This window comes from Hypanus sabinus, chromosome 10 (genome assembly GCF_030144855.1).
Source record: "Hypanus sabinus isolate sHypSab1 chromosome 10, sHypSab1.hap1, whole genome shotgun sequence".
Classification (NCBI taxonomy): domain Eukaryota; kingdom Metazoa; phylum Chordata; class Chondrichthyes; order Myliobatiformes; family Dasyatidae; genus Hypanus; species Hypanus sabinus.
Window position 1 is genome coordinate 111,031,068 of NC_082715.1, and position 22,525 is coordinate 111,053,592.

A 22,525-nucleotide genomic window follows, 5' to 3' on the forward strand; every position below is an offset into this window, starting at 1 on the left:
AGAGTTTATTGTGAATTTTTGAGGATATGCAATCAGAAATGTCTCTTAGATCTGAAGAACGGCAACCTGGGCGGAATGCGAATGGTAACGGGAAGAAGCAAGCTCATCCGCCACGCACTGAATTAACTTATGAATTGTTTCTGGAAGTTTTGGATAAAAAGTTTCTTGAACTACAACAAATTTTTAAACAAGATATAAAGGCTTTTCAAGATTATATGGTTAAGACGGATTCAGTAATTGACCAGCAGCAAGTTCTTATCACATCTCTGCAAGAAGACGCTCGGAAACGGGATTTGATAATTGAAAAATTGCAACAAGATTTAATTTCGACCACTAAACTGGTAGAAACACTTAAAGCCAAGAGAGTCAACTTTGAGAATCGGTCCAGAAGACAGAACCTAAGTATACTTGGTCTCCCAGACGGCATAGAAAAAGACGACCCTTCGAAATATTTTGCTCAACTTTTAAAAGATGCGTTCCTGTTGGTATTTCCAGATAACCCTCCGTTACTCGATCGCGCACATAGAATTAGGCGTTGATCATTGAGTGCTCCAGCTAAACCTTCGGTTGTAATTGTCCTGTTTCATTACGTACACGACAAAGAACAACTTATTCGTGTGGCTCGGCGGGTAGGAATGGTTAAATTTCAGGATTACTATTTCCATTTGGTAGAAGATTTTAGTCCTGAAGTAATGAAGGAAAGGCTTATTTTTAAACCTCTGATGTCTGAATGTTATGAGAAAGATCTAAAACCTGCGCTCTTATACCCTGCAAAGCTTAGAATCTTTCCGCCGAATGCTCCACGCCAGATTTTCCTTTCTACATCTGAAGTGAGAAGTTTTCTAAAGTGAGGCCGCGAAGTTGGAATAAATCTCTTTTGCAACTGCAGCTCATTGACTATGTGTCATTATTTCAGCACTGCGTGTAGCACTCTGCTACACACTTGTGTTATCTGTAGCTTTTATTCGCATATGCTATTTACCAATAATGTAATCCCAATCTCTTTGTACTATTATTCTTGTTATGATTATGAATTTGAAAATTAATAAACAGATTAAAAAAGAAAAATAAAGTGCCCTTATACTCATTGTCCTTTTAGACTCTAGTGACCGATGCGATTTTTGCCTTATATGTTTATGCACTCTACTCTTACTTTTTTCTTCAGTAATTCTAGCTTTAGTCTCTGCATCACTTTCCTCTTCTTTTCTGTGTGGCTTCCCACCCCCCCTGCCATATTAGTTTAAAAACTCCCCAACAGCACTAGCAAACAATCTCCCTAGGACATTGATCCCAGCCCTGCCCAGATATAGACCGTCCGGATGGTACTGGTCCCACCTCCCCCAGAAGCGGTTCCAATGCCCAAGAATCTGAACCCCCCCCCCCCCCCCCCGCACCACCGTTCAAGCCACATATTCATTCTAGCCATCCTGCTATTCCAACTCTGGCTAGCATGTTGCACTGGTAATAATCTTGAGATTATTACCTTTGAGGTCCTACTCTTTAATTTATCTCCTAGCTCCCTAAATTCAGCTTGTAGGCCCTCATCCCACTTTCTTCCTATATCATTTGTACCTACATGCACCACGACAGCTGGCTGCTCACCCTCCCCTTTCAGAATGTCCTGCAGCCTCTCCAAGATATCCCTGACCCGTGCATGCGGGAGGCACAACAATCATGCACAAAAATCTCTAATATTCAGAAAAAGTTGTGTCAAACAAAAATATCTGATAAACGGCAGTTCTGTGAGCAAAAATGTCTTGTAAATGAGAGAGTTCATTGGAGAATGGCCAGACTGGTTCACGCTGACAGGAAGATGACGATAATTCAAATAACCACATGTTACAACAGTGGTGTGCAGAAGTGGTGTGTGTCGAACATTGAAGTGCATGGCCTACACTGGGTTCCACCCAAGTACCTAAAACAGTGGCCACTGAGTGTAATTAATTGTATGATGCAGGATTGACACATGGCCATCATGATGCTATTTGTAATAGATCATGATTTACTTATGCTAAACTTATTGTCTTAGATTTCAGAATTTGAATATTCCATCTCTTAAGTCAGAAATTGAAGAAACAATTGAACGTATTCTTCAACACTATGTTGGCGAGTTAATGTTCATTAAAAAGGTAAGAATTTTATTTGCATAGTACTGTAGTCATTTTTACTTACCCAATTCAACTGGCACATGGAATGGGAAACTTGATCTCTTATACTTAATTGGAATCTTTAGTGGCCACTTTAATTCTCAATCCTACTGGAGCATGGTTGCTTTCAGTTTCTTTCACTGCTTTAGTGAGGTCCAATGTAAACAAGAACAACAACATCTTACTTTCTGGAATAAATGTTTAATTCTCCAACATTAGATAAATTATTTTTTCATTGTTTCAGATACTTAAACATACTTCTGGTCCTTTTCTCATGCTGTTTATTTAAAATGTCTCACTAGTCATCATGCATCTTATCATCTGACTTATGTTAACCTATCTGGGAATCAGAATCAGGTTTAATATCACTGGTATTTGTGATGAAATGTGTTGTTTTGTGGCAGCAGAACATTGCAATACATAATATTTTCTTTTAAATTACAGTAAGAAATATATATAAAATTAAGTAAGTAGTGAAAAAAGACTGCAAGAAATAAGGAGGAAGTGTATAGTTCATTGGCCATTCAGAAATGGTAGAAGGCAAGAAGTTATTTTTGAAACATTAAGTGTGTCTCTTTAGGCTCCTGTACCTCCTCCTTGATGGTAGCAAGGAAATGAGGGTATGTTCTGGGTGATGGGAGTTCCTAATAATGGATGCTGCCCTTTTGAAATCCTTTTACAGTATGGGATTCCCAGTCAATATGTGGAAAGTTCAAATCAGCTGCTATAACAACCTTATGTTTCTTGAAGCAGTCTGTGATCTCTTTACTAATTAGTTCCTCAAAATCCCTAGGACTGTTCGGTGGTCTGCAGTATAGCCCTATTAACGTGGTCATACCTTTGTTATTTCTTAGTTTCACCCATAAAGTCAAACCAGCCAAAGATTTGTACTGTGAATGATAGGGCACTAAAGAGTGTAATGGAGTGAAGGTACCTAGGATTATAAGTGCATAGTTCATTGAAATCAGCGTAACAGGTAGATTGAATGATGAAAAATTCATTTAGCATGCTGACCTTGAGAATAGCTGCTGGGACATTATGTTGCATTTGTATAATGAATGGTGGGGCTGTAAGATTGGAGTACTGTGTGCACTTTTGGTTACCTTTCTTCTTAGTTGTAAATGTGTGCACTTTTATGTAAATTTTAAATTTGTTTGCAAAATGTTGATTTTGTCAATTTGATTATCTTTGCAGCATTATCACACCTATAAAGAGAATCCACATCTTACAAGAGACATGCCTCCTGTAGCTGGAAAGATACTGTGGGCAAGACAACTCTTCAGACGTATATTTGTACCTATTGACTTTTTCTATGTAAGTTTGTTCACAAAAAAAATATCTTTTCTTGGTTGATAATGCAGACCAAGGCCTTTTTGCAAATGTGTTTGCATTAATTCCAGGTGCCTCTTTTCAATGGAAGTATCTCCATCTGGATAAATGATGAGGCTTTATAAATCTTCATGTCATTGGGATTCGACAAACACATCAGAGGCAATCACCTCAGTTCTATCAGGAATTAGAGCAGCCTTCTAATGGTTGTAATGAGATTGTAGCAAGCGGCATTCATAGCAAAGCCCAGTTATGCACAGTAAAGTACTATTAAAGCATAATTCAAAGCACATCCTTTTGTTATTGCTTCAGGCTGATTAAAAAGTACTTATTCAGAAGGCTCTATTTTCCTTGTATTCACACTAATGTTTCTCTCTCAGCCCTCACACTCTCATTTACTGTTTTTAAAACTTTCTTGAGCTCAAATTGCATTGTGCTTCTGCTATGGAATAATGATAATATCTCATTAATAGAATGCTTACTGAGAATTTAATAACACCACACACAACAAAAATGAAACAGCCACTGGAAGAAGATAAGTGTACATTGCTATTGATCAAAGGCCCATTGATTTTCTCAATATGTAAATGGATTAGACTTGTGTTTAAAACATATAACTTCCAAATTTGTAGATGACACAAAATGTGGTAGCCAGCTGCTGGCGTAGTGGCATCAGCGCTGGACTTCGGAGCAAAGGCTCCTGAGTTCGAATCTAGCCGGCCCCCTTGCATGCTTTCCATCTGTACTGGATTGAGCGTCGAGCTACCAACTTGGCCTCATAAAAACAAGAAAGCCTACTTAAAAAACACTGTCACAATGGCATCCCTTGCCTCCACTCGGAGTTAAGGGCTAAAAAAAAAAACAAAATGTGCTGTTCAGAAAGGAGGATAGTCATTGATTCCAATGAGATATAGATAGGTTGATGGAATGAGAGGACATGTTGCATATAAAATTTAATGCAGAAAATAGCAGGAAGTGACACTTTGGTAGAAAGGACAAGACGGGACAATGTCAATGAAATGGTTGTCTAAACTGGGTAGAAGAACAGAGAGAAGCTTATGGGATTTTAGGTTTCATTTATGAGATATAGCATATAAGAATAAGAAAGAATATCTGTAAAGCACTGGTCTGAACACAATTGCATTATTGTGTCCTGTTCTGTGCACCACAAAAATGGAAAACTTTGACAGCTTCAGAGGTTGCAGAAGATATTTACTTGTATGATTCCACTGAGGAGGGTTTAGACATGCTGGTTGGTAGGTTACTGGCTGTTGTGAATTATTATGAATGCGGTAGGACAATCAAATAGAAATTGATCGGCATGTAAGAAAGTATAGGTCTCTAGGAAAGAAGTGAGGATATGGGATTGATGGGGTTGCTCTGCGCCAACTGGCCTATAGTAATGTAGAAATGTGAGTTCAGCAAATAAGCTGAAGAAACTATAATCATGACTAAATCTATAATTCTATAAGAGCTGGTTAATGGGATTGGTATAGATAAGTAGTAGATAGTCAGTGTGATCGTGGTGGGGGAATATAGAGACATAGAGTCACTGGGATCTCTTCTGGTCCAGAGGTGACCTGTATAAGAGGGACAGGTTTCATGTTTTATTGTTTCACTGCATTGAATCACAGTGGATTTAATTTGGCTTTTTTAAAAACTTACCAAAAGAAAAAGGCTCTGTTGTGTCAAAGTGAAAACAGATCTCTACAATGTCATCTAAATTAATCACAAATATAAAACACAAAATAATTGATTGCATAAGTATTCACCGCCCTTAATACAACACACCAAATCTTCACTGGTGCAGTAAAATGGAGATCGGTTTTTGGACACCTATGTGAAGTCAATGTATTTCAATTGATTATAGTGAAGTACACCTGAATCTGAAAGGTCCAACTGCTGGTGAGTCAGTATCCTGGCAAAACTACACCATAAAGACAATAGAACACTTCAAGCAACTGAGCAAAAAGGTTATTGCAAAGTACAAGTCAGGAGATAGATACAGGAAATTTTCCAAGTCACTGAATATCCCTTGGAGTACAGTTAAGTCAATCATCAAGAAATGAGCAGGGTATGGATGAGCTGCAAATGAGCAGGTTGACCTCAAACTGAGTGACCATGAGGAAGACCACCAAGAGATCTTTAATAACTCTGGAGGAGTTAAAAGCTTCAGTGGTTGAGATGGGAGAGACTGCACATACAACTGTTGCCTGGGTCCTTCTCCAGTCACAACTTTATGGAAGAGTGGCAAAGAGAAAGCCAGTGTTGAAAAAAAAATCACATGAAATTTCACCTAGAGTTTGCCAGAAGTCAAATGGGAGACTGAAGTCATCTGGAAGAAGATACTATGGTCTGGCGAGACCAAAATTGAGCTTTTTGGCTTTCTGACTAAATGCTAAGTTTGGCATAAGCCAAACACTGTACAGCATCAAAAACACATCATCCCTATTGTGAAGTTTGGTAGTGTCTGCATCATGCTCTGGGGATGCTTCAGTGCAGCAAGCCCTGGAAGGCTTACGAAGGTAGAGGGTAAAATTAATTCAGCAAAACACAGGGAAATCCTGGAGGAAAACCTGATGCAGTCTGCAAGAGAACTGCGATTTGGGAGAAGATTTGTTTTCCAGCAAGGCAATGACACCAAGCATAAAACCAAAGCTACACAGGAATGGCTTAAAAACAATGAAGTTAATGTCCTGAAGTGACCAAGTTAGAATCCACACCTCAATTCAATTGAGAATTTGTAGCTGGACTTGAAAAGGCCTGTTCAAACATAATCCCCATGCAATCTGACAGAGCTTGAACAGTTTTGTAAAGAAGAATGGGAAAAAAATTGCAGTGTCCAGATGTGCAAAGCTGATAGAGACCTATCCACACAGATTCAAGGCTTTAATTTCTGTCAAAGGCGTCTCTATTAGACTGACTTGAAGAGGGTGAATACTTATGCAATCAGTTATTTTGTGCTTTATATTTGTAACTCATTTAGATTACTTTGTAAAATCTGTTTTCACTTTGCTATGAAAGAATCTTTTTCCGTTGATCAGTGTCAAAAAAGCCAAATTAACTCCATTGTCATTCAACTGTTTTAAATAATGAAACATGAAAACTTCCTTTCAGAAATATGATGGCAGAGGGGAAGAAGCTATTCCTGAATCATTGAAAGTCTGCTTTCAGGTTCCTATATCTTCTTCTGATAATAGCAAAGAAAAGAGGACATGTCCTGGGTGATGGGGGGTCCTTAATGATGGTTGTCGGCTTTTTGGCATTGCTCTTTGAAGATGTCTTGGATGCTGGGGATACTAGTCCCACGATGCAGCTGGCTGAGTTCACAATACTCTGTAACTTATTTCGATCTTGTGCAGTGCTTTTCACCCCCCATGTAGATGAAATAAAATAATGGTAGTACTTATGGAGGATATTTCTGGGGTGTGTGGTGTTGGGCATGATGTATTCAGTGAGGCTATATGGATAGAACTAAGAAAGATGAAAAGGGTGATCACTTTGATGGGATTGTACTAAAGGCAAATATTTAAGTTAGTAATTTGGATTATTATTGTCACATATACCAAGATACAATGAAAAGCTTTTTTGCTTGCCCAACGGAAGGTGGGGGTGAATAGGGAATGATTGGATGGGAGATGTGTTTGATTATGTTTTGCTGCTTTCTCAAGGTAGTATGATGTGTAGACAGAGTCATTTGAGGGGAGATTGGTTTTCCTGATGGACTGATCTATGTTCACAACCATGCAATTACATGTCGTCATTTTTTGTCGTACCAAGCTCTAGATAGAATGCTTTCTATGTTGCATCATTAAAAAAGAGTGAGCCATTCAGAGAGGAGGAGTCGGGGCAGTGGACAGGTACAAAGTTGGATTGCTCTGGGTACTAAGAAGAGAAGTCAGGGCAGAGGAGAGCTAATGCCCATGCATCTGGCCTGTGTTTGAGGTTGGATTGCTCTGGATGCCGAGAGGAGAAGTTGGAGCAGTGGAGTTCTGACACCCATACAGCTGGCCTGGGAGTGAGGTTGGATCAAGCTGATTTGAAGCTCTTGAGAGCGGCTTTGGGTTGGGTAGCGAAATCTGGGCCCAGAGCGAGTTGCTGGGGGGCCTAGTCTGTGCCCTGAGCCCTTCATAGTAACCAGGTCCAGGTACGAGGTACAATCCGCTGTTTAGCCAATTTAAGTGTCGGCCCAGATTGGAGGTGAGAACCAATTTCATTCACTCCTCTCTCCAGACTGAAAAGACCGTGTCAGGATCCAAGGCAAGAGCCAATTTCACTCACTTTCTTTCCTCGATGGTCACCCTCTCTCTTTGGCACTGACGTTATGAAGACTGACCTGGCTGTTGTGCTCTATGCCCATCAATATGATGAATTGATGAGTGAGGCTTTGGGCCTAATTTGGGCTGCTCCAGGGTTGGGATCTGAGGAATCATTTGGGTTCAGGATGTTCAGGATGTATCAGAAAGATGTCATTAAGGTGAAAAGGGGTGCAGAAGAGATTCACAGATATGTTATTGGGACTGGAGGGCTTGAGTTTTCCATGGAACTCGATTGACTGAGGTGGATAAGGTGGATGGTCACAGTCTTTTTCTCAGGGTGAGCTTTCTCGGCTATGACATCTATGTGGTTTGACGGAGAAAGGTCGTTGGCAATGCCTTCTTATAGGAATTTGGAATTCTACTCTCAAACTCAATGCTGTTGATATAGACAGGAGTATGTTCACTGCCCATCTTCCTTAATTCAATGACTAGTCTTTTATTTTGCTGACATTAAAGGAAAGTTTGTTGTCATAACATAATGTTACTAAGATCTCTATCTCCTTCTTGTACTCTGACACATCATTATTTGAGATAAGGCCCACAATTGTTGCACCATCTGCAAATTTGTAGATGGAGTTAGAGCAGAATATGACCATGTAGTCATGAATCATGAATCACTAAAAAAGTTTTCAGATACTTTGTTGTACTGTATGCTGTGCCAATGAATATTGGATTGTTACCATGTGCATTAAATATATGTGTCTTTAACTGCCTTCTTTCATTTCAGAAAAATTCTGACATTTTAAAAAACCCTCGGGGCATGTCTGTTGTGCGAATGTACAATAAACTTGCATATGTATTGGTCAAATTTGAAGTATTACACTTTAAGATCTGGTCAAAAGAAACTTCAAAAATTCAATACAGTAAGTGCCTCATTCATTTTGATTGTCATGCAGCTATATTCTGTTAAGTTGAACGTGTGGCATATTTTATAGAAACGAAGGCTAGAAATTGTGTCACTATCTTTCAATGACATTAGAATAGCTTTATAGTTCACAGTGAGATATCATTACTACCCTTTCATGGCAACAGTCCTGCCTTTTAGAAACGTGCCCTACTTGCCATTAAATTGTGTTAAAACAGTGTTAGCACGCAGAGGCATCACTGCTCTCAGATTCTGAGGCTTAGATTCAATTATGACTTTTGGGTGTTGCCTCTGTCTAACTTATACCTTCTTACAGCTGCATTGGTGTCCTAATGTTCACTGGTTTCTTACCCCACGTCAATTTCTTCCTGGTTGTAGGTTGAGTTGCTACACTTTATTAGCTCTACTTGAAGGATGATAGCAGGAGAGTACAGCAGTGTGGATGGTGAAGTTAATGGTGAATGCATAGGGAAAATACATTAGTGGAGATTGGTGCTTCATTGTTGGTGATGTAATTCCATGCTGGACGACTCTATGACTAATACTGCTTGATAAAGTCTACCACAATGCAAACAATAGTCTTCCACCTTCTGCAAACATTACAAGTGAATGACTGGATACTACTGTTTGAGTGTTGATTCAATAAAAGAGTTAGTAAAGGTTAAGTTTTCAATGAAGAAGTGCAATTTGCTTTTTGGATTGTGAATGATACTAAAGTAGATGGTATCATAGCCAATGAAGAATGTTATCAAAATTACAATGGTTTCTTTATCAGTTAGTGAGTAGGCAAAGGAGAGAAAAATTCAAGTGAAAGGTGTTGCATTTTCGGAAGTCAAACCAGAGTGAAATATACAATGAATATTAGTGCCCTGAGGAGTGTTTTGGAACATGGGGACCTAGGATTACAACAGAGAAAACCTACAGCACAATACAGGCCCTTTGGCCCACAAAATTGTGCCGAACATGTCCCTACCTTAGAAATTACTAGGCTTACCAATAGCCCTCTATTTTACTAAGCTCCATGTACCTATCTAAAAGCCTCTTAAAAGACCCTATTGTATCTGCCTCCACCACCGTTACTGGCAGCCCATTCCATGCACTCACCACTCTCTGAGTAAAAAACTTACCCCTGACATCTCCTCTGTATCTGCTCCCCAGCACCTTAAACCTGTGTCCTCTTGTGGCAACCATTTCATCTCTGGGAAAAAGCCTCTGACTATCCACACGATCAATGCCTCTCATCATCTTATACACCTCTATTAGGTCACCTCTCATCCTCCTTTGTTCCAAGGAGAAAAGGCGGAGTTCACTCAACCTATTCTCATAAGGCATGTTCCCCGATCCAGGCAACATCATTGTAAATCTCCTCTTCACCCTTTCTATGGCTTCCATATCCTTCCTGTAGTGAGGCGACCAGATCTGAGCACAGTACTCCAAGAAGGGTCTGACGGGGTTCCAGTATAGCTGCAACATTACCTCTTGGTTCCTAAATTCAATTCCATGACTAATGAGGGCCAATACACCTTCTTATCCACAGAGTCAACCTGCGCAGCTGCTTTGAGTGTCCTACGGACTCGGACCCCAAGATCCTTCTGATCCTCCACACTGCCATGAGTCTTACCATTAATACTATATTCTGCCATCATATTTGACCTATCAAAATGAACCACTTCATTCTTATCTGGGTTGAACTCCATCTGCCACTTCTTAGCCCAGTTTTGCATCCTATCAGCTCTGACAGCAACCTCTGACATCTCTCCACACTATCCACAACACCTCCAACCTTTGTGTCATCAGCACTAACTCATTCCTCCACTTTCTCATCCAGGTCATTTATAAAAATCACGAAGAGTAAAGGTCCCAGAACAGATCCCTGATGCACTCCACTGGTGACTGACCTCCATGCAGAATATGACCCATCTACAATCACTCTTTGCCTTCTGTTGGCAAGCCAGTCTGGATCCACAAAGCAATGTCCCCTTGGATCCCATGCCTCCTTACTTTCTCAATAAGCCTTGCATGCAGTGTTTATCTAATGCCTTGCTGAAATCCATATACACTACATATACTGCATTTCCTTCATCAATGTATGTTTGTATTTAGTCACATCCTCAAAAAAACTCAGTCAGGCTCATAAGGCACAACCTGCCCTTGGCAAAGCCATGCTGACTACTCCTAATCATATTGTACCTCTCCAAATGTTTATAAATCCTACCTCTCAGGATCTTCTCCATCAACTTACCAACCACTGAGGTAAGACTCACAGGTCTATAATTTCCTGGGCTATCTCTACTCCCTTTCTTGAATAAAGGAACAACATCCACAACCCTCCAATCCTCCAGAACCTCTCCAGTCCCCATTGATGATACAAAGATAATCGCCAGAGGCTCAGCAATCTCCTCCCTCACCTCCCACAGTAGCCTTGGGTACATTTTGTCCAGTCCCGGCGACTTATCCAACTTGATGCTTTCCAAAAGCTCCAGCACATCCCCTTTCTTAAGCACATGCTCAAGCTTTTCAGTCTGCTGCAAATCATCAGTACAATCACTAAGATCCATAGTGAATACTGAAGTGAAGTATTCATTAAGTACCTCTGCTATTTCCACCAGTTTCATACACACTTTCCCGCTGTCACACTTGATAGGTCCTATTCTTTCAAGTCTTATTCTCTTGCTCTTCACATACTTGTAGAATGCCTTGGGGTTTCCTTAATTCTGCCTGCCAAGGTCTTCTTATGGCCCCTTCTGGCTCTCTTAATTTCCTTCTTAAGCGTCTTCCTAGAGCCTTATAATCTTCTAGATCTCTAACATTACCTAGCTCTCTGAACCTTTTGTAAGCTTTTCTTTCTTCTTGACTAGATTTATTACAGCCTTTATACACCACGGTTCCTGTACCCTACCATAACTTCCCTGTCTCATTGGAATGTACCTGTACAGAACTCTACACAAATATTTGTCACATTTCTTCCGTACTTTTCCCTGAGAACATCTGTTTCCAATTTAAGCCTCCAATTTCCTGCCTGATAGCCTCGTAATATCCCTTACTCCAATTAAACGCTTTTCTAATTTGTCTGTTCCTATCTCTCTCCAATGCTATTGTAAAGGAGATAGAATTATGATCACTATCTCCAAAATGCTCTCCTACTGAGAGATCTGACACCTGACCAGGTTAATTTCCCAATACCGAATCAAGTACAGGCTCTCCTCTTGTAGGCTTATTGACGTACTGTGTCAAGAAACCTTCCTGAACACTCCTAACAAACTCTACCCCATCTAAACCCCTTGCTCTAGGGAGATACCAATCGATATTTGGGAAATTAAAATCTCCCATCACAACAACTCTGTTATTGTTACACCTTTCCAGGATCTACTTCCCTATCAGCTCCTCGATATCCCTGTTACTATTGTGCAGCCTATAAAAAACACCCAGTAGGTATTGACCCTTCCTGTTTCTAACATCTACCCACAGAGACTCCATTGATAATCCCTCCATGGCGTCCACCTTTTCTGCAGCCGTGACTCTATCTCTGATCAACAGTGCCCCCACCCCCCCCCCATCTCCTTTGCCTCCCTCCCTGTCCTTCCTGAAACATCTAAAACCTGGCACTTGAAGTAACCATTCCTGTCCCTAAGCCATCCAAGTCTCTGTAATGGCCACCACATCATATCTCGAAGTACTGATACACGCTCTAAGCTCATCCATTTTGTTCACAACACTCCTTGCATTAAAATAGACACATCTCAAGCCTTTGGTCTGAGTGTGTCCCTTCTCTATCACCTGCCTATCCTCTTCCTCGCACTGTCTACAAGCTTTCTCCATTTGTGAGCTATCCTCCTTTTCCCCAGTCTCCTCAGTTCGGTTCCCACCCCCTAACAATTCTAGTTTAAACTCTCCCCAGTAGCCTTAGCAAACCTCCCCACCTGGAGGTTTCCCTGGGATTCAAGTACAACCCATCCTTTTTGTACAGGTCACACTTGCCCCAAAAGAGGTCCCAATGATCCAGAAATCTGAATCCCTGCTCCCTGCTCCAATCCCTCAGCCACGCATTTATCCTCCACCTCATCCTATTCCTGTTTTCACTGTCATATGGCACAGGCAGTAATCCCGAGATTACTATCTTTGTGTTCCTGCTTCTCAACTTCCTTCCTAACTCCCTGCAGTCTTTTTTCAAAACCTCTTCCCTTTTCCTACCTATGCCATTGGTACCAATATGTACCACGACCTCTGGCTGTTCTCCATCCGAGTTTCTTTCTTGTGTCCACAGAATCGCCTGTCTGACCCCTAACTATAGAGTCCCCTATCACTACTGCCTTCCTCTTCCCTTCCCTACCCTTCTGAGCCACAGGGCCAGGCTCTGTGCCAGAAGCACGGCCACTGTCTCTTCCCCCAGGTAGGCTATCGCCCCCAACAGTACTCAAACAGAAGTGCTTAGAGTCAAAGGGTACGGCCACAGGTCCTTCCCCCTCCTGACTGTGACTCACTTGTCTGTTTCCCGTGGCTCTGGTGTGACTACCTGCCTGTAACTCCTCTCTTTCACCTCCTTGCTCTATCTGACTAGGCGAAGATCATCGAGCTGCATCTCCAGTTACTTAAATTGGCCCCTCAGGAGCTGCAGCTCGACACACCTGGTGCAGATATGCTTGGCTGGGAGGGTAGGTGACTCCAGGAACCCCCACATCTGACACCAAGCATAAAAAACTGGCCTTATACACATACTTCCTCCTTTCCACAATTAACACAGTTAAACTTATTTCGCCTCGTTACCGCCGAAGCCAGTTGAGCCAAAGCCCTATCACTCTGCCACCTCTCACTCCGCTGCCTGCTCCAATGCTGCCCGCTGGATATGGTGGTCTTCTTTGTAAAACTTTCAAGCTGTATTGTCTGATGTCATGTGCCTGTGCAGTCTTGCCTCTCTTTGATCCCAAGTAGTAAAAAACTCCCTTTGCTCCGAAAAATCAGCCATTCACTTGCAGCTTTCTTGCTCTGAATTAAGTAGATAGTTTTTTGAAAGTGGCGTCACAGATAGCTAGGGTGGGTTAAAAAGACATTTCATTCAGCAGGCTGGTCTTTATCAGTCAGGGCATTAAGTATAGAAGTTGGGACATTATGTTGCAGTTGTACAAAGCACTGGTAAGGTGCACTTAGTCATATTGCAGGGAGGCAGGCCCTTTGACTCACCTCCTAATGCTGACCGTTGTGGTGATTAAGCTAGTCTTATGTGCCAAATAAAAAGAACAATTACTAAAAGTAGAGAGGGGGAGGATACTAGTTCTGTCATTCAGTAGGACCTTTGAATTTAATGATATTTCAGGAGCTCATTGTGTGCATGGGTGTTCATAAGTCATGTGTTTTTAACCCATGGATAACATGTGCTATTAAATATTCTCCTTCCCTGTTACTGAACTGTGATCTGCTTCTCTACCAATGTGTATTGCTTCACAATACAAAGTTGTTTACCTCAGAAGATGCCCACTCTACTTGTGTATCAAAGTGTACAGTACATACATTACTGACTACATTTGGGATTCTTATTACTATTAGTTATTCTTATAACTATTATTACTATTACTCTTATTACTATATTACTTATTACTATTACTATTATTACTATTACTTATTACATAGAATCTAATAAATAAGAGGGGCTTATGATGTGTTAGTTAATCTGAATACCTCCCGGAGATGGATATTTTGAATTCAGTGTATATGACTTGTATATTTATAATTCCAATGGAACTTGCCTTTCAGCACAACTATATTGAATATAAAATTATTTAATTTCATTCCAGCTTGCAGTTACATATTTGAATATACCAAATTTATTTTTTATACAGTCATTCATGGACCTCTTTTAAAACGAGATCCAGACACTGGGATAATGCAATTGAACTTCGATCACAGAATTTTTGAGCTACTTCGAGAGACCAAATGTATGTTAAAGATGGGCCTGGATGTACCAGAGACAGCTAGATGTTTGCTAAAGTCTGAAAATATATTGAAATCTAATCATGACTGTTTGGAGGTAGGTTCTGGTAATTCCTTATAATAATTATACTACATGCATAAATAAAATTGCAGTTTCTGCAAATACATTGCAAGTTGCAGTCCTCGTGATTGCAGAAAAGATATTTTTCAAATTTATTTTAAACCTGTTTACTGAACATTAGTACTGAATTGTCAGTGTATTTCAAAATGAGGATCAGGTTTATTCTCACCAGCATGTGTTGTGACATTTGTTAACAGCAGCAGCAGTGCAATGCAAAACATGATAACATAGAAAAAGAAAGTAAATCAATTACAGTAAGTATATAGGTTTATATTAAATATTATGCAGAAGCACAAGTTATATATGTAGTTTTTAAAAAGTGATGTAGTGCTCATGGGTTCAATGTCCATTTGGGAATCATATGGCAGAGGGGAAGAAACTGTTCCTGAATTGCTGAGTGTGTGACTTCAGGCCTCTGTACCTGTACGTAGCCTATCAGAATGCTCTCCATGATACATCTGTCAAAGTTTTCTAGTATTTTAGGTGACAAGTTAAATCTCTTCAAGTTTCTAATGAAATACAGCTGCTGTGTTGCCTTTTTTATAATTGAGTCAATATGTTGGGACCAGGTTAGGTCCTCTGTGATCTTGACATCCAGGAACTTGAAATTGCTCACTCTTTCTACTTCTGATCCCTCTATAAGGATTGGTTCATATTCCCTTGTCTTATTCTTCCTGAAGTCTATAATCAGCTGTTTCATTTTACTGACGTTGAGTGCAAGGTTAGCTGCTTCACCACTCAACCAGCTGATAAATCTTACTCCTGTATGACCTCTCATCCTCATCTGAGATTCTACCAACAATGGTTGTATCATCAGTAAACTTATAGATGGAAATTGAGCTATACCTATCCTCACAGCCCTGGGTGTAGAGGGAGAAGAACAGTGGACTAAGCAAACACCCCTGTGGTGCAGCAGTGTTGATTGTCAGAGAGGAAGAGGTATTATCAACAATCTTTACAGATTGAGGTCTCTGTTAATGCAGAGGGAGTTCAGAGGCCCAACTTCTATAGCTTATCAATTAGCACTGTGGGAATGATAATGTTAAACATTGAGCTATAGTCAACAAACAGCATTCTGACATAGGTGTTTGTATTGTCCAAATGATCTAAGGCCTTGTGAAGAGCCATTGAGATTGCATCTGCCACAGACTTATTGTGACAATTATGGTAATTTACAGAAAACACAAAAAATTAAAGAAAAACATTTCTGGATTTTATAAAATTTGCTTTGGAATTTTGATGAAGCTTGAGACAAATAAGGTGTATCCAGCTATCTACTGTTCATCTAGGTACCTTTCAAAAATGCTGAAGTTTTTTTTTGTATCCATCATCCTTTCAGTAGTACAGCCTAGTTTTTGGTTAAGTAGTTATTTCATCAAAGCCCTTCTAATCCCTTACCTAACCATCTCAAATTCACAAGTAAAAGATGCCCATTATCTCTTTGTACCTATACTACCAATCATTAAGAACATTGCCGATCTGTTCCTTTGTCTGATCCTCACTTTCCTGTCTGATCCCCATAAACGACCTTGTTGGAGGATAGAGAACAAATTATTAAGCCCCTTACAGAGATTTTTGCTTCATCTTTGGCCACAGGTGGGGTTTTGGAGACTTGAAGTGGCTAAAGTGAGATTACTGTTTAAAAAGGATAGTAAAATTAAATAGGAAACTACAGGCCAATGAATCCGGCATCAGTGGTAGATAAATTTCTAGAGGGAATTCTGTGGGACAGGATCTACTGTTATTTGGAGAGACAGAGTTTGATTTGGAATTGTCAGCATTGGTTTGTGCATGGGAAGTATGGTCTGACAAATCACTTGGAGTTCTTCAAGAATGTAACTAAGAGGGATGATGAAGGTTGGACAGAGAATGTTCCCTGTATAGTCTTCAGTAAAACCTTTGACAAGGTGCTCGGCGATGAATCATCAGAGTTAAATCTCTCGGAGGATGAGTATTTTGGAGTTAGTGACCACAACCCCCTGGCCTTTACTGAAGGCTTGGATAGGGATAGGAGAGTATGGGAAAGTATTAATTATGGGAGGGTGAATTATGATGCTATTAGGCAGGAACTTGGAACATAAATTGGGAACAGATATGCTCAGGGAAATGCATAATGGAGTTGTGGACATTATTCAGGGAGCATTTGTATGGGTTCTGTAGAGGTTTGTCCCAGTGGAGCAGGGAAAGGATGGTAAAGTAACCATGGTTGACAAGAGATGTGGAACATCTAGTCAAGAGGACTGGAGTAAAGAGGTATGACAGCTGGCTTCATAGAGATGTACAAGATGATAAGAGGCATGGATCAAGTGGATAGCCAGAAACTTTTTCCCAGGGTGGATATGTCTATACTGGGAGGCATAATTTTAAAATGATTGGAGTAAAATGTAGAGGAAATGTCACAGGTAAGTTTTTTTTAACAGAATGCTGGGTATTGGGATATTTAAATTGACTCTTCAATAACACATGTATGGTTTAAAAAATGGAAGGCTATGTAGGAAGGAAGAGTTAGATTGCTCCAAGAGAGTGCTAAGAGGTCATCCTAACATCAAGGGCTGTAAGACCTGTTGTCCCTTTTCATGCCTTGTGGCACATCAGGCAGCCTGTTAGCCATTTCTATAGCATTTGATTGCTTTTTATGAGGTGGATATGCTAGCTCGACACTCAAACCAGTACATATGGAAAGTATGCAAGAGACCGATTGGATTCAGACTCAGGACCATTCACCTCAAAGTCTGGCGCTGATACCATTACACCACCAGTCACCTTGAAAGGCCTGTACTGTGCCGTAATGTTCTAAGTTCTGTGCCCCTCATGGCATGCTAGTCCAGAAGATTAGATTACATGGGATCCGTAAGGAAATAGCAATTTGACTCAGTCGTAGAAAGCCAATAATGATAGTCAAGGGTTGTTTCTTACACTCAGCCCATGTCCAGTCATGTTCCACAGGGGTCATGCTAGAACCGGTTGTTTATAATTTATACAAATAATTTGGATGTGAACACAAGGCATGGTTAGTAAGTTTACAGATGATACTAAAATAGATGGTGTTGTATTCACAGTTCTCTGCAGAAAATTTCAGTCATTCACAAATCTTGAAGAAGTGACTCCTTTTTAATTCAGTGGCTGACCTACTATGCTGATAAAATGTTTTTTATTTCTTGCAAAAACTATAGAGGACTTTGGTGAACACCTAAAATGAAAAAAAAAATGCAGATGCTGGAAATGTGAAAGAAAAATTGAATATGTCATAAACTTTCATCAGACAACATCTGAAAAGAGAAACAGAATTAATGGGACAGATCAAGGCCCCCTGTTAGATTATCTGGAGTGAAATATTTAAAGGTTCACCACATATGATGAAGAAATTGCTTCACATTTCAGTTCTTATTCTGATGGTTCTTGTAAAAGTAGTTTATAATTTATGTTTATGTTTCTCTTGCAATTGTTGTTTAAATGATATTCCATGCTTGTAATGCTTTCATTGCACCTCTACATACATGCACTTGTGCATATGACAATAAGAACATAACAAATAGGAGCAGGAGTAGGCAATCTGGCCCATCAAACTCACCCTGCCATTCAATAAGATCATGGCTAATCTGTCCGTAAACTCACATCCATCTACCTGCCTTTTCCCCATAACTTTTAATTCCCTTACTATGTAAAAACCTATTTAACTGTATCTTAAATATATTTAGTGAAGAAGCCTCAGCTGCTTCCCTGGGCAGAGAATTCCACATATTCACTGCTTTCTGGGAAAAAAAGTTTCTCCTCATCTCCGTCCTAAATCTTCTCCCCTGAACCTTGAGGCAATGTCCCCTAGTTCTAGTCTCACCTATCAAGGGAAACAATTTTCCTGCTTCTATCTTATCTATCCCTTTCAAAATGTTTTATGTTTCTATAAGATCCCCTCTCATTCTTCTGAATTCCGGACAGTATAATCCCAGCCGACTCAATCTCTCCTCATAAGTTAACACCTTCATCTCTGGAATCAACCTGGTGAATCTCCTCTGCACTGCCTCCAAAGTCGTATATCCTTCCTCAAGTCTGGAGACCAGAACTGCATGCAGTACTTCAGGTGTGGCCTTATCAGTACCCTGTATAGTTGCAGCATGAACTCCCTGCTCTTGAATTCAATCCCTCTAGCAATGAAGGCCAACATTCAATTTGCCTTTGTAATAACTTTTTGATGATTCATGAACAAGCACTCCCAAGTCCCCCTGCACAAAGTCATGCTGCAGTCTTTCACCATTTAAATAATAATCTGCTCTTCTATCATTCCTTCCAAAGTGGATGATCTTGCATTTACCAACATTGTATTCCATCTGCCAGACCTTGGTCCACTCACTTAACCTATCTATATCCCTTTGCAGACTCTCCACCTCCTCTGTACAATTTGCTTTTCCACTCTGTTAAGTGTCATCAGCAAATTTTGCTATGCTACACTCAGTCCCCTCTTCCAAATCATCAATGCGGACCCAGCATCCCATTCACCACCAACTGCCAACCAGAGAAACACCCATTATACCAACTCTGCCTTCTATTGGTTAACCAATCCACTATCCATGCCAATACACTTCCTCAGACTCCATGCATCCATATCTTATTTATAAGTCTCTTGTGCGGTACCTTATTGAATGCCTTCTGGAAATCCAAGTATATGACATCCACCTATTCCCCTGTATCCACTGCACTCATTATGTCCTCAAAGAACTCCAGTAAGTTTGTCAAACAGGACCTTTCTGAATGCATGCTGCATTTATCTAATGGAACCACTCATTTCTGTTTTGCTATTTCTCACTTAATGACAGCTTCAAGCATTTTACCGACTATAAATGTGATGCTAACTGGCCTATAGTTGCCCGACTTTTGCCTACATCCTTTTTTAAAAAGTGGCATGACATTTGCTGTCTTCCAATCCACCGAGACCTGCCCAGAGTCTAGAAAGTTTTGGTAAATGATTACCAAGGTGTCTTCTAAAACCTCTGCCAATTCCCTCAGCACCCTGGGATGCATCCCATCAGGATCAGGGGACTTATCTACCTTCAGGACCTCTGGTTTGCTCATCACTATCTGTTTAGTGACAGTGATCTTATCGAGGTCCTCACCTCCCACTTCATCCATAACATCCTTTTTTGGCATATTGGATGTGTTTTCCAAGGTGAAGACCGACACAAAATAGTCGTTCAATGCCTCCGCCATTTCCTTATCACCCAATATCAATTTCCCCTTCTCATCTTGCAAGGGACATATGTTGACTTCAGCCACCCTCTTCTGCTTTATATATTTATAAAAACTTTTGCTATCTGTTTTTATATTTAGTGCTAATTCACTTTCATGCTCTATCTCCCCTTTCCTTATTTTTTGTTTAGTCGTTCTTTGTTGCTTTTTAACGTTTGCCCAATCCTTCAGTCTCCCACTACTCTTTGCGACTTTGTACACATGAGCTTTTAATTTGATACTATCTTTTATTTCCTTAGTTATCCAAGGCTGGCTCTACCCACACTTACTGTCCTACCTTTTGACTGGAATATACTTCTGTTGAGCACTGTGAAAAATCTCTTTGAAAGTATTCCACTGTTTCTCAACTGTCCTACCAAATAACCTGTGCTCCCAATCCACATCAGCCAACTCCTCCCTCATCCTGTTGTAGTCTCCCTTGTTCAAGCATAATACACTAGTTTTAGATCTAACTATTTCATCCTCCATCTGAATGCAAAATTCAATCATAGTATGATCACTCTTTCCAAGAGGATTCCTGTCTACAAGATCGTTAATCTTACCTGTCTCATTGCACAAGACTAGATCTAAGAATATTTTCCCTCAATTTTGATCTTGACTGTGATCCTTAGCAGTAGATTTGTCAGTTACTGTAAGCAATCTTACATCCAGCCTGTTGAGCCCTGTAAGAATGTAATCTTCAAGAAAATTAACTCCCATTCTTCTAAACTCAAGATAATACAGGCCCAATCTATTCAATCTCTCATTTGTTGAATTTAAAAGATATTTGGATGGGCAGAGTGATAGAGTAATTGAACACTACAGCAAAGAAACTGGTCCTTCAGCCTATCACAAACAAGAGAAGATCTGCAGGTGCTGGAAACCCAAGAGTAACACCCTAGTTAAGATTTTTACTGCTATACTGTAGGTACAGTATTTCATTTTAGCAGTTCTGTAAGAGCAGTCTGTTCTGCTTTAGCATGTTTGGGTTTGAGCTGAAGATAAAGGGTTATGTTATTCAATTTAGGAATGTTGTATTAGCCAGTCATTGGTGGAATTGGGAAAAGGTTTTAGAGCATACAGGGTGGAGGTTTTTGTGATGGGCACTGGTGTGGGTCGAGGTCTTTTGGCAGGAGCTAGGAGAAGACAGGAGGGAAGATGGCTGAGAATGCTGATCCTTTTGCATAAGCTGCTTTCTTCAGATGAATGACTTCAAGGAGGAAGGGCCAATACTCCTGTGGGGGAGCCCATTTATTAAGAGATGGATTTCAATAGACATTTGGAAGATGTTGTGTACTTTCATGCAGACCATGGGTCTAGTATGTGAGTTAAAGACAACTTCAAGATGGGCTCCAACTTACGTACATATTTGGACTAGGTTAACAGCAATGGGTCCTTTTACTGTTTTTTTCTTTCTCCTAACTGTTCAATAAAGCTTAAATTTGTAAGTATGCTTTCTTTATAATTGTATGCAGTGTACGATCTGTTATTTCTTGCTGATAGGTAATTGCAAGAGGGCAGCATTTATACAGTATTCGCTCAGTTTGGGGTACAGGTGGTCTAAACATCCCAGCTCTCCTGGTCTGGTGGAATCCAAATCATATCGACCCTAGACGTACGGAGTTTGATAAAGATGGTTTTCTCACCACTAAGTCCATTGGCTTGTTAGCAAGGGGCTAACCAGCCATGTCTCTACAGACACCTGGTAGAAAGGGGTTTTTCAAGCAACACACACAACGCTGGAAGAACTCAGCAGGCCAGGCAGCGTCTATGGAAAAAAGTACAGTTAACATTTGGGCTGAGACCCTTCATCAGAACTAGAAGAAGTAAGACCTATCTAGTCCATGCTGAACTATTATTCTGCCAAGTCCCATCAACCTGCCCTTTGAGCATAGCCCTCCATACCTCTCCTATCCATGTACCTACCCAAATTTCTCTTAAATGTTGAAATCAAGTCTTCAGTCAACTCATCCATGCTGCCTAAGTTGCCTAACTAAGCTAGTCCCATTTGCCCCACTCCTCTCAAAACCCATGTGCCTTCTCCCTGTGTACAAACTGTACAGAAAGATGTACAGTCTCATTATGACGAAATAGATGAGCTTCTTTGCAACCGCTTTGAATTGGTAGACTGGTCCATATTCAGGGACCCAAGAGCCAATTTAAGTGAGAATATCAACACCATTGCAGACTTCATAATTAAGTGTATAGAGGATTGCATACCAAAGTCATCAAATCAGGTGTTTATTTCACAACTGGAAACCATGAATGAAATGAGAGATTTGCTCCCTTCTGAAGTCCAAACCTGCAGTATTCAAATTGGGTGACCCTGACCTGTTCAGGAAATCGATGTATGACCTTCATACAAGAAACTGAGGTATGACCTAGAACAAAGAAAGATGGTTCAGGTGGTTGGAGTCAATCATTTCAGTCACAGGACATCTCTGCAGGAGTCCTCAGCGTAATGTCCTAGGCCCAACCACCTTCAATTCCTTCAATTATAAGGTCAGAAGTAGGGGTGGGTTTTGTTGATCTTACAGTGTTGGACACTATTCTCAGCTCCTCAGAAAATGAAGCAGTCCACAACAAAATGCAAAAAAGC

At 40.3% G+C, this 22,525-nt stretch overlaps 1 protein-coding gene across 1 annotated transcript in view; it reads left to right on the forward strand.

Moving 5' to 3' along the window:
* LOC132401348 (dynein axonemal heavy chain 8-like) overlaps positions 1–22,525 on the forward strand; it is an 895,336-nt gene that overhangs the window by 168,821 nt on the left and 703,990 nt on the right. The window contains exons 15-18 of the mRNA XM_059983478.1: positions 2,030–2,129; positions 3,342–3,461; positions 8,523–8,658; positions 14,495–14,682. Coding sequence (XP_059839461.1) covers positions 2,030–2,129; positions 3,342–3,461; positions 8,523–8,658; positions 14,495–14,682 — 544 coding nt within the window. The remainder of the gene's footprint in view (positions 1–2,029; positions 2,130–3,341; positions 3,462–8,522; positions 8,659–14,494; positions 14,683–22,525) is intronic.